General features: G+C 36.6%; 4 protein-coding genes across 4 annotated transcripts in view; 3 read left to right on the forward strand and 1 right to left on the reverse strand.

Annotated features, from left to right (window-relative positions):
- The first annotated feature begins 4,930 nt into the window (after positions 1 to 4,930).
- LOC134813815 (mRNA export factor GLE1-like) lies at positions 4,931 to 5,476 on the forward strand. Its single transcript, XM_063821695.1, has one exon. The coding sequence runs from the start codon at positions 4,931 to 4,933 to the stop codon at positions 5,474 to 5,476; it is 546 nt and encodes a 181-aa protein (XP_063677765.1).
- A 3,425-nt stretch (positions 5,477 to 8,901) lies between these two features.
- On the forward strand, positions 8,902 to 14,863 carry LOC134814159 (histamine H2 receptor-like). Its single transcript, XM_063822197.1, has 8 exons — positions 8,902 to 9,039; positions 10,379 to 10,526; positions 10,803 to 10,900; positions 11,110 to 11,247; positions 11,393 to 11,569; positions 11,843 to 11,985; positions 12,392 to 12,468; positions 14,350 to 14,863. The coding sequence occupies exons 1-8, from the start codon at positions 8,909 to 8,911 to the stop codon at positions 14,449 to 14,451; spliced, it is 1,014 nt and encodes a 337-aa protein (XP_063678267.1). The 5' UTR covers positions 8,902 to 8,908; the 3' UTR covers positions 14,452 to 14,863.
- A 3,193-nt stretch (positions 14,864 to 18,056) lies between these two features.
- Positions 18,057 to 21,622, forward strand: LOC134814174 (uncharacterized). The gene is made up of 6 exons (XM_063822223.1): positions 18,057 to 18,227; positions 19,861 to 20,234; positions 20,490 to 20,628; positions 20,761 to 20,854; positions 20,940 to 21,067; positions 21,309 to 21,622. Exons 1-6 carry the CDS (start codon positions 18,142 to 18,144, stop codon positions 21,451 to 21,453), a joined length of 966 nt encoding a protein of 321 aa, XP_063678293.1. The 5' UTR covers positions 18,057 to 18,141; the 3' UTR covers positions 21,454 to 21,622.
- A 3,027-nt stretch (positions 21,623 to 24,649) lies between these two features.
- Positions 24,650 to 25,985, reverse strand: part of LOC134814234 (zinc transporter ZIP11-like) — a 94,160-nt gene continuing 92,824 nt past the window's right edge. The window contains exons 7-9 of the mRNA XM_063822310.1: positions 25,874 to 25,936; positions 25,582 to 25,686; positions 24,650 to 25,358 (exon numbers count right to left, since the gene is read on the reverse strand). Coding sequence (XP_063678380.1) covers positions 25,168 to 25,358; positions 25,582 to 25,686; positions 25,874 to 25,936 — 359 coding nt within the window. The 3' untranslated portion in view covers positions 24,650 to 25,167. The remainder of the gene's footprint in view (positions 25,359 to 25,581; positions 25,687 to 25,873; positions 25,937 to 25,985) is intronic.

Raw genomic sequence — 25,985 nt, forward strand, 5'->3', positions numbered from 1 at the left:
TACAAGATTAGCTAAATCTTAATTCTAGTTACAATCTCCCAAATAAACCATGTTTTATTGTAAGTCATTACGTTCCACAGTCACTGAGTTATTTGTCAGAACTTGACGAGACTCGCCAATAAAACCCTTAAATGTACGTGATATTATATATTGTCCATCATATTGTCCGTCATAATGTCCGTCTCCCGTCTCCCACTAAGCCGGCCTCTCCAAACCTCGTGCAACCTGTCGATCAAACGGGGACTTCTGGACGTGTCACAGTTAACGGCACTTATGAAGTCGTCACTGACAGTAGTTTGGGGCGTCAGATTGCACATTATTGGAACAAGGTCCTGTAAATGTGTACAACATTAACTTCCAATACGTGGTGAGCCTTCATGGGGGTATTTTATTGGGCCCTAGTTTGACACTGGCTGCTGATCGGTGATCATTGGTGAGTCTGGTGTTCAATATAATAGAGCTTGCATATAATATGGCATAATACTCTCCTCGCGTCCTAAGATGGCGTTTCTCTTGTCTCACATACGCTGTATTGGTTGTATTCTATTAGAAGTTGTCTGGTTTTGCGTTTAGTTTCCGGCGTTTGGGCGTAAACTTTAAGATAAAGATATCTTTAAATCTGTGATTATATTCTAGACATGATTTGGTCTAATTTCTTTGGTTCGTTTTTAGGGTCATTCATTTTATCAGTCATTTTTTAACATAAATGATGATCATGGGAGTTTTGCAGCCTTTAAGGGGGCCGGGGGGGGGGGGGGGGGGGGGGGGGGGGGGGGTCTTCATCAAAATTCTCTCGAAATTGATTTTATAGTTGTTTCTGATAGAGGGGAGTGATATCTATCAGCTGCTTTTGGTCCCATGGAAAAATATTGTTCCTAGCCAAAATTATCGCCAGTCAAAGGTCAGCGCTTATGTATAATTGTATTGCGCGAGCGATTTTCAATCGCGCGCCCTGAAAATCGAGTCTAAAAATCTATCTTCTCCTACATTTTTTGAGCAATCACCCTGAAACTTTCAGGATATGTTCTATGGATCATTTAGAAGATATCTGTCGAGCCGAATTTTGAGATAGGCCTTAGAAGATTTTTTATTCAATTTTGAAAATCTTGGACCTCATTTTTTTACGATTTTTCCAGGTCCAAGATTTTCAAAATTGAATACAAAATCTTCTAAGGCCTATCTCAAAATTCGGCTCGACAGATATCTTCTAAATGATCCCTAGAACATATCCTGAAAGTTTCAGGGTGATTGCTCAAAAAATGTAGGAGAAGATAGATTTTTAGACTCGATTTTCAGGGCGTGCGATTGAAAATCGCTCGCGCAATACAATTACACATAAGCGCTGACCTTTGACTGGCGATAATTTTGGCTAGGAACAATATTTTTTCCATGGGACCAAAAGCAGCTGATAGATATCACTCCCCTCTATCAGAAACAACTATAAAATCAATTTCGAGAGAATTTTGATGAAGACCCCCCCCGGCCCCCTTAAGACGATTGTTAAAACTGAATGCCGGTTCCATTATCATATTCACTTTATGTTCATTGGTGGCTATTTATCAAATATTTTATTGGAGGTGAATGAGGATTGAGGATCGGATTAAAATATCTCATATGTCATTTAAACGTTACTCTTGAGTTGTTTATTATATTCATTCTGGTGTTATGTTATGGGTCCTCCTTGACCAATATTGAAGCTTGCACTGTGTTAGATACTGCTGCTTACTATTTAAATAGAGACCCGAGTCAGCAAAATGAAAACCCTTGTTTACTAATTTGAGAGCTTACAGAATTTGTTGTTTCATTTTCAGCTGCCTGTTCTGCTAACAAGTAGTGATTGATTCAGAAGATCTACCCCGAGTTTACTCGGCTCCAGTCGCTACATTTAATGTGACAGGAATAGTGCTCTTATAGGTTTTACTTTACTTTGGAAAGCTTCTTTGTTACCCACAAGCAGTGAAACTTAAAGTTTAAGTTTCTTATAAGGAACTTAAACTTTAAGTTAAATTAATTCGATACATCCTGTCTGCCATTAATCTATTTATCGAACTGTTTATCAGCGACAAGAGATACGGTTTCCGGTGCCATGCAGGATGTGACTTCACTTGACGGTATTTTTGTAAGATGCTGCATCCTTTTAGGTTTTCACCGAAACCATGAGAATCTGTAGAAACCTAAATCTAACGTGGGAATTAGATGTGTTGCGTGTTGGTGTTACAAACTGGCAAATACTCTAAATTCTGAGCATTATCCCAGGTCTAGGTAGTGTTTCAGAGGGTCCAGACTAAAACAAGATATTTGTGTTGATGATTCTGTTGCGTATCCGGCATTTAATTCTGTTGACTGTTCAGTCGACACTTGAATCTTGGTCCTAGAGGGTATATCGTGTTTTCAGTTATCATCATCTTCTCAGTTTCTATCATCACGTTTTTAGTGATAATCTCTGCTCGATCTGATCACGTTTTGTATCTAATCGTTCCTCACGATACTTGTTGTTGGTTAATTCTAGTCACGTGACCAGAACACCGCTCTCTGATTGGTTAGTTTTCGTCATGGGACTAGTTAACAGCTCTCTGATTGATAAATACCTATCTGTATAGATAACATCTCACAAAACTCTACATTAATCAGTGGAATGTAATGTTATTATTATTATCAAGGGGGTAGTACAGCATCACTGATACTGCATCAGCTATAATGGGCACGGAAATGAGGTGGTAAGGAACTGATAAACCTATATCGGGAGCAGTGATAATATCTGTTAAACACAGGTCACATTATTACTCTGCCACATCACCAATCATTGTAATCATAAGAACAGATCAGCCTGTTTAACCTCCCGTTATAATTCACGCTCAATAAAAGTACAATAGTGTTAAACTTGTTGTTCTGATATAATGAGAGAGGTGTCACGTGGTGGGACTTAGTGTGTGAAGAATAATTAGCCGAGTATTTAAACGACCGGAATCAGGATCTTTAACACCATCTACCGAATAACTTTACTGCTATTTCTTGGAACGGAAACTTAAATTATGTGCTGTTTCCGGACCATTTCAACTTCATTTGTGGTGGTGAGCGAGGGGGTATATAAGGGGGGTTTCACCTGAGTAGGGGTGATGAAGTTTGAGTGTCAGGCTGAGGTCTGAGGTCTAGTTTTGTGCTGGGTTGAAGTTTGTTGATACCGAGGTTTTAAATAAGGTATGGGAAATATTGAGCTGGATATAGTACTGAGATATCCGTCCTTATAATTGATATTGATGTTTTGCTTCTCTGATTTTGCTTTTTGTTCTGTATTGAAATCCCGCTCTGCATTATTGCAACGCCCATCTCTCCGTAATCCGTATATGTCTCGAAGCAATTTCTTTGCTATCCTAGAAAAGATTCCACAGGATCAGCTTCTTAATCGAGATAGTTTAGAAAAGAGGCCTTACCTATCTGTAAATAAGCGTAGTACTACCTACCCAGGTCACAGGTTTATCCTAGATAAATCGGAAATCTGTGGTTCTTATTCTTGAGTACTGGTGGGAGGTTATGTAACTTTTCTTCAGAAACGTCATCTCTCAACAGGAGTTTAAGGTCATTAGCTGAACGTGCATTATACAGGAACTATAACTAGAAGTGGTAGTAGGAGTGTCGTAATACTAATCCACGTTCCGTCATTGAGTCACTGCTATTTAATTACATGATGTGTCACCTATATATATCCCGGTGACAAACTTGGCAAAGGTTCGCTTTCACCCGTGATACCTCGTATAACCAATGACAAACTATTATTCCAACCACGTGTCAAAACAAATTCTCCATCCTTAGCCGACCCACCCTGGTTGTAGAACTAGAATATCAAGGTTTCTACATTTCTCCAGAACGTAGTTAAATTCATACTTTATGCTCCATTGCTGATCTAAACAGGTGATAACTACCATGATAACAACGTTAAAATAGGCCCCATTCTTATTCTAACAACTTCTGAATAACCGACTATATCAAATGGTTAACAAACCGTCAACTTTTATAATTCGTGGATAATATCCGTAAATGGCTTTATTATATTTACATTTAAGTCTTTAAATATATCATTCTAGACTAGATATAACATATCGTTTTAATTGGGACATCACTAATATATGAACAAATCAATGAACTTGTCAGTTTTCGGTCAGAAATTCAGAAATTTTTTGTAGAAAGGAGGTTGGTTGTCAAGTGTTAAACTTTGTTGAGTACTATTTATATGAATATTTTGTAGTAGCGGATTGTATCGCTTTAGTGCTTTTACTTAGAACTTTAACTTAAAGTTTAACGTGGAATACACGATTCAGTAATTTTCTGCAAAATTCTGCGCTTATTATATTGATGATGTTCTTTGTTAGACCTAGCATTAATGTATGTAAATTTTAGGTCGACTTTAGTTGGATGAATTCCTTAATTATTATATTAACTAAGATTGATTAGATTGTTTAATATGCTGAATTATGTGAAGTTTAGTCTTGCTCTAAGTTTTAGCTCTTAAAAGTGTATAATTGAGTACTGTAGATCTTATAATTACTTTATTTTATTGTGATTGCCTTTTGTATTTTCAGTAAACTAAACATACCTGATGTAGTCTTGATTTTTTCCTTCTCTAAGGATTTGTACGCTTAAAAGTTATCAACCTATTCACCCAACTTGTTTTATTTCTGTTCGTGCTTTTCAGCGATCTTATTGAATCCAAGTTCCAACCTAAATAGTATACTTATTTCTAAATTTCGAGAACATTTGCATTCCCTATCATATAATTCTGAAAATGAGTTTATTAACTGAAATCTTCATAAAATGATCTAATATAAAATAATCTAAATGATGATTACCTTGGTATTTGTCCTTACTTTACCTCCACTCACCAAAACACTCACTCTAGCTTTAAGAAACACCCACGCCACCAAACTACGTCACAATGACAACAACAAAACCGTCCTCAAGTGACGTCATCACAAACTCCCTCCCCTCCCTCTCCAAACTCAAGCAATCCCACGAAGCTGAACTTAAATCTCAGATTAAAATCACCAACACCCTCAAAGTCGCCGTCCAAGACTATGTAGAAAAACAAGCTCAAACAATCCAAAAATTCAACTCCCACTCCGACCGCCGGCGTATCCTGATGGAGAAAATCCAGGATCTCATCGACCAGGCATCTGCTTTAGAAACAGACAACAGAGAGTGCCAAAACAAAGTAGACTCCCTGGACAGAGAGATGTTGGAAGTGCGGGACGAACAGAGGACGTTAGAGGATGATTACAGTAACAGGATGAATGAGGTACGAGGGAAGATAACAGGAAGTAAGAAGAATTACAGCCATGAAGTGGTGGTGAGGAGAGGGGAGGAGCTGAGGGAGGAGAAGAGGGGGTTGTTGGAGAGGTGTGAAGCGATCGAGGAGCTGATTAAGATGGAAAAAGAGGAGGAAAAGGAGGAGGAAGAAGAGGAGATGATTCAAGGAACGTGAATTAATATGTTTAATGTTGGAATTATGAGGTTTAGAGATCATTGATCGAGCTCGGGTGTTCGGAACTTTGAAATAGTTTCTGGTCAGAATGTGCAATCATAAAACTGTTGATCACATTCAATTGTTGAATAAACTGTTTGCTACTAACTGTTCAGAAATTTGTTGTAAGACTAAGAATCCTCCTATTATTCCTGGAATCACAACCAGCACTCAAACATCAAACACCGACAATCCTCCTATTCGCGAGATCATAATTCCCTCAGTATAGACCGACATAGCCTCAAATCACAACAATCATCAATCTCAGAAACTTTCCTGATTAACGTTACCTTGGAAACACCTAAAACTCAACTTCAGGGTTAAAGTACATATTTAAAAGGATAATTATTAGTAATCTAGACACGTCAACATAATAATATTAAAGCGCCTGTTACAGCACGATCCTTTGACAAGTGGTACAAGGTGTACTGACACTGTTACAGCGTGCTGTAACAGTATTGTTTTGACGTTTAAGCTTATGTTTTGACGTTTAAGCTTATGTTTCAAGAATTTGATGTCGTAGGACACGGTTTGAAATGAGCCGTAAATCTTAGATAAACAGACTGTAAGTCTGGTACTTGTAATTGTTTTGACACTGCAGATGAACGAATGAAAGACGTTATTAGATGGGGGGCCAAGTGGGTTTAGGGGCCCAATATTAATTTTTACCAGTCCATAGTCCCTTTCTTTGTTAATTAACATGGAGGAAGGGGCTCAATTTATTGGTTTGCCTAGTCTGGAGTCCCGGGTCCCCCTCCGTTCATGAAAATGCAAGTTTGAAAGCACGTATGATAATGTCATACTCATAGCGTTGTTTTCATGTCATGTTGATTGTAGCTGTAGTAGTTTGTAAGTTTAAGTTGTAGTGCTTTCTTCTCTTCGAAGCCTTTTTGTTAGTATAGCGTCGAGTATGACTATAACATTGATCGTGACTTATAAACGTGATAGAGATTTACTTTTTGCTAGCTTTTCCCAGATCAAGTCGACAACAGATCAGTAAATTCAAAATATGCGAACATTTTGAAGAATTCTCCGCTTGACACGAGCATTTTGAAGTATTTGTTTGAGTAGATGTTTGGCTCCAAAGTGGTGGGGGATCGTAACTGAGTTTAGTTAACTCTCCATCTTTCAATCTGACACTCTGTCATCGGTAACCAACTTCAAAGAGAATTAACCTCGAATTTTAGCAAATTCAAGTGGTATTACTGCTGTATTAGAGCAGCCTGAGCGAAGCCAGAGACGTAATATTTGGTACAAAACTCAAACTAAATCACCCGATGACGGCCAGTGCTGATGAATGGTTTTTACGGAGGTTTCATTTTATGCTGATCTCCTGTACGATAACGCTAGGGTTTTCAATCGTCTTAGATTAAAGACTGATAAGTTAGCAGTTTGATGGGTTGACCTATATTAGCTATAAAACTTACTGTAAAGCTTGAACTTGAAGTCGAACTCGGGTTACAACTATAGGCTGAAAATCTAGGACCCACCGGAACAGCTTCAGTGTCGGGTTTGATTTGATAACACTTTGTGATTGGACAATTGGTACGATTCTCAGCTTCTGATTGGATAAATTTAACTGTTAGTGTTCGGTTGTGTTAGCTATTTTGATTCACAAGTGCTGCAGGCTCGTCTGGAACTGAAACTTGTCTGGGATTACTGGGCGGCGTTCAGCCTGTCATTCCCGATTCCGCCGCAGCTTCAATCTGTTTATGAACAGAAAAAGCGCGAGGTCCCCAGGTAAGTCTGAGACTGAAACCTTGCTTTTTCTTTGCTCCGACAGTGCACTCCGTCTCCAGTCTCATTACTTAACACCTGTACATGTTCACGTCACGTGACTGCCAATAGTTTATGTGCTATATTGTGGACTGAATATTTAACTTATGTTAGCCCAGTCGCTCATAATAATATTTAACTTTGTGTCCATGTCAGATTCTCTTCACACATTCCCTCCTCCCTCCCTCCCTCCTTCATCAGCCGATAAATTCAATAATTCTATAGGTTCTAGGCGGGACAAATTTCTCACCATAGCAACAAAAAATCATGTGACTCTTCTGTAGGCTGACAGGTCTTGACTTTAATTCTCTGTATCGTAATTCTATTTCGGCTGTTTCAGAGGCGTTCATAGGATTACCTGACACCCGCCTTGAGAAGCGGAAATTAAACTGCCCTAGATTCCTGATTTACTCCTGATTCCTACTCATTGTCATGCACCGAGAAATTCCATACAAATTCCCAATGTCATTCTGCATTCAATTCCAGAGCATTATATTTATATTCATATGCACACTCAATTAGGAGTAATAAATATGTTTTTGCTTTAGTCGAGTGCATTTCTTATTACACTCTGAAACACATCAGAGCATAAGTAAGCTTTATCAGCCTGGTCTTTTCAACAAGAGACTTTGGTAAAAAGCCCGGGTTTGCAATCGGAGACCGTTAGTCTGCGAATGTATTAAATTAAAGTATTGAACGGAAAGCACAGTCTGCGTCAAAGTTCAAACCCCTTTTAGGTGAAATATCCAACATAACAACTCTTATCATCGAACTAAATATGAAACATTTTGCGATAGGATTTTGTAGGGTGGTGCGAAGTTGATATGGTACATATTTACTTATTTAGCGTGTGATCCTGGCATTGTAACTTAAATTGCCGTTATTTTTACCACTTTATCATTAGATAGTGGACTAAGTACCTGTTGCTTCACACTCAGCAGCAGGGTTATGTCTCCCTGAATTTATCGGGGTGCATAATGAATTCAATCCGGTCATTTGCCCCTCCTACATGGTTTTTGACCGTTGCAATTGATTGAATGGACATATCACAGATGTGTTCACAAGCCGTGCAATGGTTCTTTGTTTGAGGATTCAATTTTGTTAGATTTAGAGAATGTTTGGATTGTTTTTTCATTATTGGTTAACTACAAATTTATTGTAATGGCTCATTGATCAACAATCATGCTACTGGGAAAGCTGGCGAGGTTTAACTTTAAAAATTGGATGTCAACTAATGATGTTTGAACACGTTCCTTTTCCTGATAACGCTATAATTAATATCGAGTTTTTGTTTAATTTATTACTCATCAATAAAATGTTGAGCTCCATTTTGTTGGGATGCTTCATATTTTAAAATTTGTACTTTGTCGTTAATATGTTTTAATTCGTGGTTATCTACTCTATCATTATTATAATTTTTCAGAATCCAGTCGAATAATTTAACATTTTTGTTGATTAAAAACTCGTTGTGTTGTTTGTCCTGGCTTTCATTTATTAGCTCCATTGAAATAACGAAGCTGTCAAATTAAATGGAGTAAAACTTTAATAAAAACCATCAAAATATCGAGTCCCCAAGTTAAGGCAAAACTCAATGATAACACAGCATAATTCAGAGAAATGTTGAATCAGAACAGCAACTTATCGTACGAAGTCCAGAGGCCGAGATTTACCCTGGACGAAGATTTGGTGAAAAATGATCTTTATATTGGAATGATGTGTTTGGTACTTGCTATCTTCATCGTTATGAGGTGAGTCAAAGTTTCAATATGTACATTTCTTAAAATCCCAACATTCTTTTTGAATCACCCTGTAGTCGTCGGCATGTGGCACAGATTTTGGTATTTCAAACTTATTGTTCATTACAACTAATCCCAGTTTTATTTTACTCGATGAATTATTTTTCACAAGGCCTTGCTTGCAGCTTAACCTTGCAAGGTTAATTTGCAAGTAGGCTGGTGTGGAAGTTATTAGGAAACACACCATCACCCGTGATCAGACCTCAAACCCTAATAAAACCTAAATACGAGCCAAACTTCAGTATTTTCTACTATACTTCCTGTCTTTAGTCGTTACAACAATTACAACGCTCCGTGCCACAAATTACAGCAGGGCTACTAAGTTCTAACCCCAGTAGTAGAATCTAGGATCTAGTAAATCTCCTGTCACATTCCTTCTCTTATTACGTGACGTCACATTCCCTCTCTCATCACGTGACGTCACATTCCCTCTCTCATTACGTGACGTCACATTCCCTCTCTCATCACGTGACGTCACATTCCCTCTCTCATCACGTGACGTCACATTCCCTCTCTCATCACGTGACGTCACATTCCTTCTCTCATCACGTGACGTCACATTCACTCTCTCATCACGTGACGTCACATTCCCTCTCTCATCACGTGACGTCACATTCCCTCTCTCATTACGTGACGTCACATTCCCTCTCTCATCACGTAGTCAAATACGAGGAAATCCGACTTAGCATTCACGGAATACCAGGGTCTTTGCTGGAATAGCTGGCCCGGTATAATAATACGTGTTTTAATGGATTTGAGCAACTGGCAGGCGGCTTGTTTAGTATGTGTTATGGCAGATCGCGGAGGAGGTTTAATCTCTATAAGTATAACAACCCTTCTTAGAGTTACTGAAAGTGCCGCCATGTAGGAATTGATAACTTTCGTTACACTTCTAATGTGGAATTGTGATTCATGAGAGATTTGATTAACCTTCAGGCTAAATAACCCCTCTTCACCAGTCCTCTTAATCTATCGGATATTGGACTGCATGACTTGATTCCTCTGTCGGCTACAAACAAACAGTGAAAAAACCTAAACTCTCTAATTTATATCTAATTGTTGCGGTGTATGAGCTACAAGAGGCACCGAAAATCATCTAGACCTAGAATACTTTTACCCCGTATTTTTGATAATAAGAATTACCGTGGGGTTTATCGCCATTTTAAAATTATACTGGGTAAAATTATTAAAACGATCAAAACTGCGAAATTTCGGTTGCAATTTTCTTCATCAAATTTGGCGTGAATGGCGAAAGATATACGTTTTTGTATTTAAAGGTTTTTTATTTCAGTAACGCACTGTTGATGATAGCACTTTGGAGACAGAGAGCACGCAAGCTGAACACCCACACCCTTGTGTTCTGGTTAGCAGTAAACGACATGTTGGTGGGAATATTTGTCATACCCAGCACTCTACCCTCACTATTCACTAAACGACAGGTTTGTGAGTCGTGCACGTTATTGCGTGCATATTGCACGTGTACACTCCACGTTACATGGTGTTTTGTGCATTTCTTAGTGCCCTTGTTTTTCATTATATCTTTATATAGCGAGCTAACTGGAAGCAAAATGAAGTAAAAATGAAGTAAAATGATTTTCCATATTATATAACATTAGTAAAACATGAGAGCTTCCTGAAAGCACTTTGTGCTAACTGCTAATAGACTTTGTCCATGTTCCAATATAATGGAGATGCTGATAAAACCCTCTTTTCAGATTGAAATACCGCAAAGCTTCTGTGCTGTATCCGGTGTGGTGACGTCAGTAACAGTTACTATGAGCGTTCTTATTGTCATGTGTCTTACTGTCGACAGGTAATTATTAATTAAAAGTTAATTTTTTAGTTGATAGATGAGTGAAAATAACAAATTTATCATCTCCCTTTTTAGAAATAAATTCATCGTCATCGCCAGATATCTATATAATTTTACCTCAAGCTTTTAGAAAGTTTATCCCCATTCAAGATTCTCAAATCTTAATCATAACTGTTTAATAATCAATTAAATAATCTAATCTCTCTCAGGTTTATCGCAGTTAAGTTTCCAGTCCGTTATCCCAGAATCTGCAGTAGAGTCAGGATCCACCTTATTACTGGTATTGTCTGGGTTGAAGCAATCCTCTTCAGTGTCATACCACTTCTCCCTCAGTTCGGGGGTTACAGGTACTTTCACTTTCACTTTCACTTTCACTTTCACTTTCACTTTCGCCTTTAAATTCATGGTTCAATTCATGGAAATACATTGTCTATCTGTCATTATTTGAATCTGCAGATAAAAGTACCCTCTATAAAAGTTCCCTCCCCTCAGATTTAACCCCGTCACGTGCACGTGCAACAAGAAGATAGGGCGCGACAAGACCAACCCGTTCAGCATCTCCTTCTTCGCGCTGTGTGTGGTGGTTCCTCTTATAACTGTTGTGGCTGCTGGATCAGCTATTGTCATTATCCTGTTGAGGAAACCTAAATTATCTGCTCAACTTCAAAGGTAAAAGCCGTTATAATCATTATTTATTAAAAATCATTATGAATTTATTATCACGATTAGTTAATTACTTATTTGAAGCTGTTGAGGCGTAACAACTGTTACTTTTACAACTGTATTCCAATTTCCAGTGTTCTATAACCATAACATTAACAATTGTAACCATAACAACTGTAACGCTAACAACTGTAACGCTAACAACTGTAACGCTAACAACTGTAACGCTAACAACTGTAACGCTAACAACTGTAACGCTAACAACTGTAACTCTCACAGGATAAGGGAAGCATGCGTTACGACTCTGCTAATTGTTGGAGCGTACTTCGCTTGTGTTCTGCCCTACACAATAGCTTTTATAATTTGGAACAAACGACACAAATCTAAAGAGAGTTTGATGCATGAATCTTGGCCCATGTATTGTAAGTTTGATTTCTCTGTTTTAGTCCTGATTAATTCAGGATTTATATACATTTTTTTAAGGGCCCATGCTTGTGCAGGAGCTGCATTTGCACTCAATATCTGTGTTTTGGTGACCCTCAGGTCCTTTGGTTACATACATTTTGTCCGAGACAATTTCAACTTTGACAATCCATGCTTAGAGGACAATATTATATTTAACTAATTCATTGTGTAAACTTGTATGTAATTGACTGATTTGAAAGATTTCAATAAAAAAATACAGATTCAGATAACCTTTTAGTGAGATTCATGTTGCTTCAATGTTGTTATTCAGTATCGTAAACGTGTTCGGGCCCCATTTCCACCTTGAAATAACCTGCATATTCCCCGGTTATCCCTCCGGTTTTAACCTTGTAACCTCCCCAGGTTTGATAATAACGTTCTGTAACTCTCTACTCAACCCTATCATATACCTCTCTAGATCCGGCCGCATGAGAAAAGAGGTGAGCTTATAGCATTCTTGTTTATTACACTGTTATGAAACAGTCGTACAAATCAAATAATTGAGACTATTTCTCCTGATAATATCAAGGCATCTGGATTACTGTTTCAGTGAAGTTTTTCAAATTTCTGGCTTCCTTTTTAACACTAAAACAAAATGCACTACGGAAGAGATGAGAAGTACGAATGCGTCGAACTTTTCAATTTACTCGTATCGTACGTACTTTTCAATTCTACTGAAAAGTTCTCCTTCTAGAAATCGATGGAAGAGTTCTAAATCGCATGTTACGGACTAATATTGAGCGTTTTCAAAAACTTGCGTTTCTATATATTCCAATCGTCGATTAACTTAAAGTTTTACTTTAAGAGAAACAAGCTGTTTAAATAAGTAAATTGTCTAGTAATTTTTTAGAATTTTTGTTTTACTTTTAAATGCTTGCCTGACCTAAGAATTGTGTGTTTAATTTGTTCGCGAACGGTATATTTTCTCTAACATCGGCAAACAATTACATTTTACAACGGCCCCGATGATAATAATTCAAAAACAAAAAAATTCTATCTGTATCGTACGTCGTATGAGTCGAACTTTTCAAAGTTGCGTACAAGTACGTACTTTTCCCCCTAAACGAGTCCGTACTTCTCATCTTAGATCATGAAACTAAACTGTGACGTTTTAGTGCATGTGCGATCTGTTGTCACCTCATTACCTCATTATCTTCACATTTTACACGTCATATCACTTTGAAAACCCTCAGAAAAGGTTAATTTATAACATAGCCAAGGGGTCTGCCTTGATCTTGAACAGTGTTCAAAGGTTTTCCTGAAAATCATCGGTTGTAAAATGAGACCTGTGGAATGTATTATTGTAATTCTGATGTTTGACTAGGTCACTAAATGAGCAACAGTTCATTGTTCATTGTTCATGCTAGTAGAGCTTACCATTCACCTGTTCAAATCAGCGACATATATGTATAATGTATCATGTATAATGTATCATGTATCATGTATCATGATTAATAGGTTCACAATCAATCAGTATCGATTAGTCAATTAGTCCTTTTTGTTCGGGGTTTCCAAAATTATTTTCTCACCAGTTAGCGCTGTATTGTGGTTCAAGATTTCGAAAATCACTGAACAATTGTAGTCGATTGGGAGGCTGTAAAAAGTAAGACTTTGTTATCACCTAAATGTTCGCATGGCATTCATCTGCTAATTGTCTAATTAGCTAATTGTAATAATTAGCTAATTGTCTTAACTGGCTAATTGTCCTAATTGCTCCGTTATATGTTCCAAGCTAATCGGAATATCGCATGATCCACTTAAAACAACCTTTATATTTACAATTAACTTTACCTGATAATAGGGTTTTAAGATTTTTTCTCAATAGTTTTATTAAGGATTATAAGCAGATTCCTGGAACACGACAATAATCTTACAATAATTGTGCTTATTCTGAATTCTGAATTCACATAAAACAATGATCATATATCTATGACTTACTTTAGTTATTGTTTCTAAATTTATTAGATACTTTGAGATGTTTTGCAGATTCAATCGGTCTGTTTCATTTAAGGATAGAACAGATGTTCTTCAGCAATTCGCAATACGCTTTCTTGCATGATTACCAATATAATTAAAGAAATAAAACGAACATTTTCTCTCAAAGAAAGTTTTGTCTGATCAACAACAAATCATAAATTCCATGCAATCATCTCTCCTCGTTTTAGTTTAAAACCCAAATTATTCTGTCACTAGACACATAATAAATTATAAATATACATTTTGAAATACCAAATCTTTATTACCATTCAATTTAAAATATATTTGATCTGCTGTTAATGAAAAAATCAATTAACAAATTAATTAACAATTTGCTGTTTCAGGTAAAAGCTGTGATGCGTCAAACGTCCTCTATTCTCACCAACATGTCCTCCAGACGGAGTAGAGAGGGAGAGCAACACTCCAGATCTCCCAGATTATCATAATTAATTGGCTAATTGATTAATTGAAATAACACTTGGATTCAAACATTATACGATTATACCGTAAACACTAAACACTCCTATCACAGATCTGTAGTTTCAAGGTTAACTATAGCTAGTATATAGGTTAACCCAAGTTAATCGTGATTGATCATCAACGCGGGTGCTTTGTCCCATATTTATTCATGGTGATCACTTTTTTCCCCCTCTAGAACAGATAATTAATTAGTTTTACCTTCAATAATTTAATTATTTGGGTACACCGGGAATGTTTATGCATTACATACCGTCACATTTACGCTGAGTGACGTCCTGTTCGGGTATTATTTGTGCACGACGGAATTGGTATAATTGTTTACATCTCATTTTTAGTAAATTATTCTGTTGAATTAACTGCAATGCTGTTCTGTGATATTCTGAATTGTTTTAGTTGTGAAATTCAAGGTTTAATTTCTATCGGCATCTACAGAGGCTCAATAACACGCGAGTACAATACAATTTCTACAATAGCTTCTACAATAGCTTACGCTTCAATTTGATATGAAACTCTAGACCTACATTACATAAACCTGCCTCAAAAGAACGGAAAAGCTACAATCCTTTACCAGATGAGAACTACAACGGTTATGTAACATTAACAAGGGTTAATATGTCACATAATATTAATAACATAAAATGTTAAACTTCTAGTCTGCCTAACAAGCTTCGCTTATATACCTCAAACGTGTGATGTGCGATCGTTTATTTATAACCCTGATAAGTGCCGTTTAACTAGGTATGATAATTCTGTCGGGTGATGAAAAAGCCTTGGAAATTTTCACAAAAGTCCTTTAAAATTTTATCTAACTGCATCATTAGTAATTGGATTCCGGTAAACTTCTTTCCGAACACAGTGCATATTCGAGACTTCTCTTCGTATTAATAACATGTAAATATTTAATATACAACATAGTGCACTGTTTATAGTATATTAATAGTATATTCATACTATGTTCCCAAGGAAATGCTTGATTTCTAACAGGTCATTTTCTCAAAATGGCACTGAGATTGTACTTGTAGTATTTCAAATGTACATCATCAAAATTCCAATCTACATCAAATGTTTTAATCTCATGGAAACCGTGAACAGGGAGACCAGTGTATCGTGTTTTGTGTTATTAACTGTTAACTGTTAAGGTATGGTGAGGTAGCAGAGCGGGGGGTATTGTTCTTCGCCTTCAGATTGAATTGTTGCAAGTGTTGCTCTAAATTCTTGAATGTTCAGTTAATTACTGGTGAATGTTTGTCGATATCATCATTGTTTATCGATTTATAGTCTACATCACCATTTGGTACCGTAAATTGTACACCTTATATAATTATATAGAATTAGACAGATACTTTCGTTAAGATACGCGTTATTCTAGATTAAGAGTTTAGTGTTTAGCTTATTAAGAGTAAGATGCGTGAGTCTGTACCTAATGTGCAATGTCATGCATTATTTATGTAAAACGGTAAAGGATATAGAAATTTCAGCAATGACAATGTTGGCAATGGTCAAACTTTCCTAATTTTCATAAAATATGTTAAACGCTTCTTTGATTCGAACATTTCGAGCGCGATTTATACAAAGGATCTCAGCTTGCCTACAAATAGCAATACATGACTAAGCTTAAATATCTGTTCACAATTATACAAGTTTCCATTTTTTACTTGAAAAACCGTGATTCATACAAAGGATCTCCTCCGTTCAGCTTGCCTAAAGTTCGCAATAAATTACCAATGACTACGATGTGTTCACAATGCAAACCATGCATAAGTTTCCATTTTCTTGTACTTAATGCCGAACTTACATATTTTTGACGTGATACAAGTGGTTTATACGATGATTGTTTGTTTATACACATTTACACTGTGTATTTTCCAAAAATGTGTTATTATTAACATTCACCGAAACTTACTTGCATCGATTTTAACCTGAATTTATTGCAGTTATGTCAACTGGACACTTTTAAGTTTTAATGCATCACATGGTCATGAACAATGAATACATTCATTATATTTATACACAAACATTTTTGTAATTGTATTTGTGTTCGCAGATACTTTGAAATTTTTAACTTTGTTAAAATTATATACCTTACTCGGGATTATTACGACGGGTTTATTAACGACCGGTTAAAATTATATGGTTCGGGAAAAATATGGCGAAATTGCTCAAAACCCACCACATTTTCCCGGTCGCCATTTTACCGGTGTCCAACCTTTCAATTTTAGATTCAAAAATTTTGTCTCAGATGTAAATTTCCTCATTAGAGATAAGCAAGTTTAGAAATTTTCGCATTGCTAAAACTTGTGAAACAAGTCGAATTATCAATAATTGTTGAAAGTAGACAGAAATAATGACTCGTGGTTAATTAAACTAGATGGAAAAATAATTTTAAACATTAGAAGCGTAACAACCAGATCGATATTAAGATAAAGGGAGAGCTGTTTAGTCTTCCAATAAGTTGTACTTTGAGTCCTATTTCATTATGTAGAGATAGTCAATACCTAAGAAATTAAGAATTGGCCTATTTAAATCAACTTTGACAATAAGGATATATGACAAGACTTGGGAAAAAAATGGAATTTTTTGCAATTTTAGCCAAATGAAGTCAAAAAACCTACAACAAGTGTCCCAATAGTCTTCTTTAGTGAATATAAGGCAACGATTAAAATATGAGCACCCATACCCCTTGGGAACCCTAAAAGCTGAGACGGCGGGTTTATTAACGACCGGTGAAAATGTGGTTCGGGAAAAAATGGCGAAATTACCCTAAACCCGCCACTTTATCCCGGTCATAATAATCCCGAGTAAGGTAACTGTTAGTAACATGACAGTGTTGGCAAATAATCAGCACGTTCTTTAAAATTAATGTATGAAATATCATAACAATTACCAAGCAATTTAGAAGAATAAATTGTTCTTGCAGCTGATAAATTGTAATATGTAGGTATAAACGTTCACCTGCAAAGTGCAAAGCACCAACAGTTCCTGAGCATTCAAATAGCCTTTAACTAGAAGTTACCGTAATACTGGCTCATTGTCATATTTTATCTTATTTCTAGCCAGAATTTCTCATAGTTTTATAGTTTTCAATAAGATCCAGTAAAGAAGATTCAATAAGTAATTAACGAGTAACGACCGCGACACTCAAAATCATTGTTTACTGATGAAAAAACATCTTTAAGGAGAAAGTGAAATTCAATGATCAGATGCAATCGATTAAATAAACTGATTCTTGATTTCACTTGCCGAGCTGTCGGGTAACAGGAAATACAGATCTAAATTGCACAAATTGGCATCTTTAACCTTTTAACGTACATGATCTACAAGTTAGAAAACGATAAAGACTGCGAGCAGAAGTTGGTGCAAAATAATAATTGACAATGGAACAAATAAATTATCCCGCATATGTCGTACTAAATACTCTTTTCTTGCGATCATGTTATTTCTAAGCAGGATTTCCGTGACCGAGAAGATCGTCACTCATGACCTGTTGTTAGTGCAATTCGTACTCACATTCTTCTCATATTTGTATTCTTTTCTTTGAATTCCATGTTTTAATTAATACTTACTCAGTCGCCAAAAGACATGTGATTTCTGCACTGTGCAGCAGAGAAGAACAAGAAAAACCCTCGACACTTGGATCAGCAGAAACCACAGGAAAAATGGGGGAAGAAAACAGCTTTTCTTTCTCCAGCTTTGCAAGCAAGATAAAGAATACAGGGAGCATGATCGGGGATGCCACTTCAAGGTAGGTTTGCTGTAACACTGTAACACTGTAACACTCTAACACTCTAACACTCTAACACTCTAACACTCTAACACTGTAACAGACTAATATTTGACCAATGTTGAGTGTTCACTGTTCATATTGTTTAGGATTCGAAAGCTATTCTGTTCATCAATATTCTCATTAATCAGAACGTCTGTTATCATTATCATGATTATTCTAATGCATCTTGTTTGCTTGAGTTTTGTTGTTGAACACTGCACATGTGTTATAAAAACCGGTCTATGAGCCTGGAGAAGCTTATACCCAACAAGTTAAACTCTGTGTGTGCCCTCTCTCTCTATGTAATTTGTGACGTTTTATAATTTATTTACTAATATTTTACTTATATAGAAACAGTGAAAATGTATGTGGATCACACCAAGCAAGAATGAGCCAATTCCAAGCCATCAATTGGTCGTAAGACTGTAAAGCAGAAAAATAGAAATGCAACAAATTATCGACAAATAACTGTAACTTAATACCTGTAACTTAATAACTGTAACTTAATAACTGTAACTTAATAACTGTAACTAAATAACTGTAACTTAATAACTGTAACTTAATAACTATAACTTAATAATTGTAACTTAATAACTGTAACCCATCAGAATCACTATCTTACTATGTCTATGCTAATGCAGCTATACTTATTTAATTGTCTAACAATAAAGTAATGTCTGAAGTTTAATTTTCTGAATGTACTGTCCTATGGTCCACCGTCAACTGTCAATATCACATAATCAGCGATAATCAGTGCCTTATCAGTGCTAATTAGTTCTATTTGGTGCCGAACTTCTGTTTTTGTGTCGCTAAAATCCACATATTTTGCAACTTGGTGGCTACAATCTAGCACTTCTAACACTGTATAGCGATTGTGTTTTATACTGCTTTATGCCGGTAAGTATTTGCTTAAAGTTAAACAATTATACGTATTAGATCAGACTTGTTGAGTTGTTTTTGCCTAAACAGTTGTTCAACATCAAAATACCTTGCGTCTAAGTTAGAGGGTCCTGTATAGTGGGGCGAGTAATGAGCAGTATTAGAGGGGCATGCAGTAGGACAACTTACTTAGAGTCAACTTTTAGAGCAATTTATTCTTCTCACTCCGCAAAACCAAAGACGAGGCCATGTACACTTTTTAACCAGTATGTGCTTTCAACCAAATGTGTTGTTCTTGACGCCTTGGAGGATTTGGTAATTGATTAATCGTTATAAAATTGCACGCAGCCGAGAAAAATGCCTTGTCAGTTTGTTTGTTGTTGTGAATACTTCGTTTGTCGGATCGAATAAAGTAAGTGCAATTTCCCGGGAAGTGCTCGTCTGTAGAGAAATACCGCGGTCGTAAAGTTGTATCGGAACATTTCATATGTGAATTTTTTTAATAAATCTCCATCGCATCAGCAATCTTATTGTTTTCTACTAATGAGCAAACATCCTGTTAATGAATTTGTACCGATCAGAAAACATTCGCGTTTCAATTAAAAATGTACGATTCATTGAATTGACATTTGCATCACCATTCTAATATGAACGAAGTTCAATGAAAGCACGTTCTTATTCCTTATCGTTATACTATTACTGTCTGCAAATTGCTACCAATTCTATATTTCAGGCTTGGAGTTGGTAACATGAACACCCTGACCTCCAACATGAACAGCCTGAAATCTAACATGAACATTGGTAACCTCACTTCCAACATGAACAACCTCACTTCCAACATGAACATTGGTAACCTAACTTCCAACATGAACAACCTCACCTCCAACATGAACATGGGTAACCTCACATCGAACCTGACGAACATGCAGCAGAAGGTGCAAGATATGGCCTCTCTTGAAAATCTAGAGGCGATGAGCAAGGCAGGATTTGATGGTCTTCAGGCAGGAGTAGGGGGACTGGAGGCGATGAGCAAGGTAGGACTGGACGGACTTCAAGCAGGAGTAGGGGGACTCGAAGCAATGAGCAAATCTGTTCTGGACACTATTGGTAGGAGCATTTCAGAAAGTTTATGATCATCGGTGATACTGCATATTTAATGTTAACTTGTAACCTAATCTTTCTACTGCTACTAAATATATTAAGCACTATCCAAGAAGCCTGAAATAATTATGCGTGGACTGGTCGGGTTTCTTGGTATATAATTATTTATTTGTAACCAGGATCTATATTCTATAAGTATATTCTAAACAGTATCCCGCTTTTGTCATAACAGCATGACAAATAAACATTATATTTAATCAGAATCAAATCGGAAAAGGATCACGAACGTGGACGAACTGAAAGCGAAGGGAAACTATCAGCTAGTTGGCACGATCAAGACTATTGAGTACCAGTTACTTATGTTTGTGTTATACTTTGTCCTCGCAATCTTTATCAAATGGTAAATTCCAAGCCTAACGTTAGAGAATTGCTGTTTATTCTGGCCATACGGTCGCTGATTAATCTGTAGACAAATGTCATGTGAGGAAAATATGTATGCAATAACTATATTGACCATGGCGATTGGTTTCAGGTATTTGATAGAAGGAGTAGAAAAGTCTATAAACTTGATTAAGGACTCCCAAAAGTTTCTCGACGATCCAGAATTCGAGAAGAATCTCAGAAAGGTAAAAAGCCGAATTTGATATCAAAATCAGATAATCAGTAACATCTTCCGGACATTTTGAAATATTAACCAGGGAACTATTGCAGTACAGTGATCAGATTACTGATCTGAATCAGTTAAAACAAGGGATGGATGGGTTGACTAGTGGAATAGCACAGTCGATACAAGACGGAGCGAAGATAGTGCAGGATGGTGCTACCAACCTACGAGATAGGTATACTACATACACTGATACGGACTTAATTTGAACGGACATTAAAATGAACGCTGGGGCCTCTAGCGTCCAACTAATGTCCGTTCAAATAAAGTCCGATAATATATTGAATTTTGGACACTGGACCTAGTTCATAATTAGAAGAAATAGTGTTCACCTCCAGTCTCATGCTATGCCAAGCCGGTTTGTCGTGTTACTGGCAGGTGATTTTATAATGTGACCCTTAAAACCTGCATTTCAGCGCTGCACAAAGAATACAAGACGGAGCTAAGATAGTTACAGACAGTGCCAGTATGATAAAAAATAACATAGATCTCGACAAGTTGAACTTGCTCAAAGGCGAGGAAAAGAGAGTAAAACCAAATGAGGGGAAGGACGAGATATAGCCAAAGAGAAAATAAATTACATTCAGACTTGTTGAACTTGAAACATAATCATGGCGTATAACTGTGAAGTTGAGCTTTACTTCACAAAGACACGGAATCATTATTACTGACTGAAATTTATAAAGTTGTGAAGATAGATAAGAAGTTAATTTCGACCAATTTCATTTTATTGCTGGCTCAATCTTGTTTTTAGAAAGTCAGTATAAAGATGAAAGTGGTATAAAGGAATATATTTTTCTCGGTGATCGGCATTCGGCCTTTAAGAACCCCTCAAATATAAGGCTCTCACAGCTCACTGATCTGTAAGATAGAGTTCACTATACATCATAATTTTGTGCACCTCAAAAAATGTAACAGCTTTTTTGTTACTGGGGGGCGCTGATCATATCAGCCTGTCAGCGTCATTCCGCCTAATCTCTATGATTATGAACATAAATTAAAATATAATAGCCTGGAGTCCCCAGGTAACTTTGTTGTTCTTCTCTGTTTTAGAAGCTCAATTAATATATTCTGTGGACTATAAGTGAACATTAATAACCGACTGTAGATTTATTAGCAACCACTATAAGTATAATTACTGTTTCTATAAGTGTATTAAATTTACTTGCCAATCAATTGAACAATTGGAGATCAGAGAAGATTAGAGGATTTGATAGAGAACACGAGTAGTTTTACAAAATAAATATAGGTATAAGCAATTAGGTACTCCACGCCAGAACACAGAAAATGGACAAAATCTGACAAATTCATGAGATTATAACCTGCACTCCTAGCTGTGAGTCCTGCAGCAGTTATCAATTTTACGAACAATTTATGACTTCCATATAGTTATACTCATGTAGAATCTTTAAGATCAGTCCCTTCACAGCAATTAGTTAGCATTTCTTGATATTGTTTTCGGTGTTGCTGTGTTCATCATAGACTCATAGCGTTGACTGCTGGGTGGGTCCAGTGCCACTCGGCAAATTAGAGTCTGAGATGTTCCTCTCCTGTTGGGGCTGAGCCTGAAGTGCACGTGGAAGTTTGGCATGAACAAATCTCTTGAAGCTTGCTATGGAAATGTAATAGATGAATATATTGGCAAAGTTATTCAAATATGCAATGGCATGGGTTATGGTGAACAGTTGAAGGTAGAATATAGCTTTTGTCTTGAGTGACATCCCTGATTGGTCTGGGAGGTTATTATAAATGGTGTGATAAACAATGAAGGGAAGGTATGTCAGACAGTAGATTCCAGTAATTGAAAGAACTGTGACTACTCCCTGCCATTGAACTGAATCTCTCCCTCGCTTAGCAATTTTAAATGCAACACCAAGTAGCCCAGTGGTGGTGCCAAGAACAATCAATATTGGAGCATACCCTAGCAGACCCATGAAAATCAACACTGAAAATCCTAAGCCTATTCCAAGGTCTGGTGCAACATACCAACACGACATGATTCTATACTCAAAGAATATAGGCGAGAATTTTCCACATATCAGGGCAACACTTTGGAACAGAATGTAGATGGACCAAGCAACTGCTGCTACAAGATGGCCTCTTCTCTTCGACCATTGCCTCACTTGGAATGGAAACAAAAGCATGCACAGCTTGAATGTGTTTAAAGCACACACCAGGAACACACTCGAATAGTAAAAACTCATCCTGATGTAGGTCAGAACATGACAAAGAACAGACCCAAAAGTCCATCTATCAGCAATCAAGGTAACCAGGGAAGGAATTATGCCAACAGTTGCATTTCCTATGTCAGAGACAGCTAAATGCTGAATAATGGTGATGGTTACCTTGTTAAGTTTGATTGCATTGTACTTGGTTGTAGCAACAAGAATGATTGTGTTGCCTGCAAGAGCAAGGAGCAGGGCTAGGGAGTAGTATGTGATCGCTGCATATCTTTCGGCTTCAATGTTTATGTAGTCAGTCCAAGGTGCATATTTAGCTTTGTATAGCTGGTGTACGGACATGTTTCCCAAGGGCAAAGTAAGGTCCACCATTATACTCTTTATCCTTAAGAGATAAATTATGTCGATTAATTTATGGTTTATAAAATCTTTTATTGCTTGGATTATGGATTAAATATATTCGTTTCGAAAGTTCAAACTAAAGGGAAAAAATATTGAATACAACCACGCATATCTAGATGGATTAAATTTAAATATGAAGCACTAATTAAGTGCTGTGCAAGTCTCGAAAAAATGGAATTGTGCCTCGTCAGACAAAGTCAAAACCATAACTTATACCATTAACCTTGTTATCGCTTCGGTGATTTGTTGATAATGGTGTCAACAAAATTCCAAGACTTACTTAATTTTTGCTAAAAACGGTCTCGGGACTCTCTAAAAAATAACAAAAAATATAATATTAATCGATGCAATTTCGAAATGCACAGAAACTGGCTTACCACATCAACATGTACACAATATGTATTACTATTGGCAAAAAAATTACGCTTTTTATTGTCAACGATTAGAAATCTGAGCCAGGTGTGTTCATTAATCCTTGTTCATTAATATAGCTTTGTCAGCTGGAAATAATTTGCTACATGAGACTTTTAATTAAGCGAGATTTCAGATCACGAAATATATTACCGGACAGTGCTCAGTACAACCTGTAACTCCGCCAAATTTTCGTGTGTTATGTATTTGTGATGGCAACAAAATCAAATATATGGCACTAATTATTTTGCCTAGTCTGCTGTTAGGAGGCAAATCACTGGATAAATTTATTTATCGGATTTAAAAGGGATTTTGAGCAGGTGCTTGTTCATTGTTAATTATAGCCTGTGGTCCCCAGGTAAGTGCTTGTGAATTAGCTAAAATCAGTGATATTTAAATAAAAAGACATTATAAAGTTTGTGAATAGGTAGAATACTATTTTAAGAATAGCAATTAAATACAGGTGGTTCTGCCAACCACCTCCTTTGTAGAAATTTAATAGTCAACCCCGCGCAGTAAAATGGCCTCTAATAATGATTTCGCAATATCGACCATGACGTCACGCTCTGAGTCTGAACAGGTTCATGACGATTTCGTTTTTCTCGATACCATGCGTACTGTAAAACCCTAATTTAATATTTTCTTTTCCCGCTAACTGTACGGTGAATCGGGTTTTTAGTGTACGTAGGACGTTAAAAAGGTTTTTGTGGGGCATGATAGATTTTTTAAAGTTGTCAGAAAACAAAATGGTCAAACACAATCGGTTGGACACAGCTTTAACTTTAAGTCGAAGCTGGAAAATGAAATCTACGTAACACAGAATGTAAATAATCAGCAATTATCAATTTTAAGTGTTAACATAATATATGTATTCCTTTAAAAAGCACAAAACCCGAACAATAAAATCAATTAAAAATAAAGATACATTTAAAAACTAAAGCAAATTCATCTGACAAATCACTAATTGTAAGAAAATTAAATGGTCAATCCATCAGCAAGGTATTTTAAGACAATTGCGCGTAATACCAAATGTTATCATGCTTCATGATAGTCCCCGCGTATATACGTCAGTCCAAACGTAACATCACGTGACGTCATAACATCACACGACTCCATAACATCACGTTACGTCATCACATCACACGACTCCATAACATCACGTTACGTCATCACATCACACGACTCCATAACATCACGTGACGTCATCACATCACGTGACGTCATCACATCACGTGACGTCATAACATCACGTGACGTCATCACATCACGTGACGTCATCACATCATGCGAGAGCAGTGTCTAAGCACATCATAACCACAAATCCCACGATAACACCAATACTACAGAGTCTAGTGTGATTATAAGCTGAAGCTTCAGGTACTATGTCGTTACACACAACCCATATCATGGCTCCAGCAGCGAATGAGAGTGCGATCGATAGGATCTGTTCTACAAGTGTCACACAAATTACACCTGAAATGTAAGAACAGTTAATCACTTAATTAATTGCTTAATCACTTACATTTGCTGATGTCACGTGATGTTATGACGTCATCTGTACATAATATTACTGTTTATCACACATGTTACATCACCGCATGCGCTCACCACGAAGAGTCAAACAAAATATGGAATTTGTGGGATATAATAAATTAACATGATCCTTGTATTAATAATAAAAGTAAAATAAACAAACCGATGATTCCAGCGATGGGTTCCACCATGCCACTGGCTTGTCCCCAAAAGAAACTGTCAAAAGTTGAGAAACCAGCTGCTTTTAGAGGAACACTTACGGCTAAACCTAGGAGGGGATTTTATTTTATTTTTACAAATATCTGGTTATTTCATTAAATTAAAATTTAGGCCTTTTTTATATTTTAAACGGTAAAACGTAGAATTACAAACACTTAAGGGAGTGTTGTGAACAAGAACTTTCCTTGTGTTTGAAAAGTTAGATACCAGAAATTAACTATAAATCAAAAGTAAACCTTCGGGAAAGTTCTGTAGTCCAATGCCAATGGCAAGGTTGTGTGCTTGTTGTAGATCAACACCTGTAGAAAAGACTTAATGGTTAATAAGAATTGTTACGTTTAATGGTAA

Source organism: Bolinopsis microptera, chromosome 4, assembly GCF_026151205.1.
Source record: "Bolinopsis microptera isolate Bmic1 chromosome 4, MBARI_Bmic_1.0, whole genome shotgun sequence".
NCBI classification, from domain to species: domain Eukaryota; kingdom Metazoa; phylum Ctenophora; class Tentaculata; order Lobata; family Bolinopsidae; genus Bolinopsis; species Bolinopsis microptera.

Coding starts and splice junctions, on each gene's coding strand:
- LOC134814159 (XM_063822197.1), top strand. CDS start 8,909: ATGTTGAATCAGAACAGCAACTTATCGTACGAAGTCCAGAGGCCGAGA. Junction 10,527..10,802: donor CACTATTCACTAAACGACAG/GTTTGTGAGTCG, acceptor CCCTCTTTTCAG/ATTGAAATACCGCAAAGCTT. Junction 10,901..11,109: donor ATGTGTCTTACTGTCGACAG/GTAATTATTAAT, acceptor AATCTCTCTCAG/GTTTATCGCAGTTAAGTTTC.
- LOC134814174 (XM_063822223.1), top strand. CDS start 18,142: ATGGGGGAAGAAAACAGCTTTTCTTTCTCCAGCTTTGCAAGCAAGATA. Junction 20,629..20,760: donor CTCGCAATCTTTATCAAATG/GTAAATTCCAAG, acceptor GATTGGTTTCAG/GTATTTGATAGAAGGAGTAG. Junction 20,855..20,939: donor TCGAGAAGAATCTCAGAAAG/GTAAAAAGCCGA, acceptor GAACTATTGCAG/TACAGTGATCAGATTACTGA.
- LOC134813815 (XM_063821695.1), top strand. CDS start 4,931: ATGACAACAACAAAACCGTCCTCAAGTGACGTCATCACAAACTCCCTC.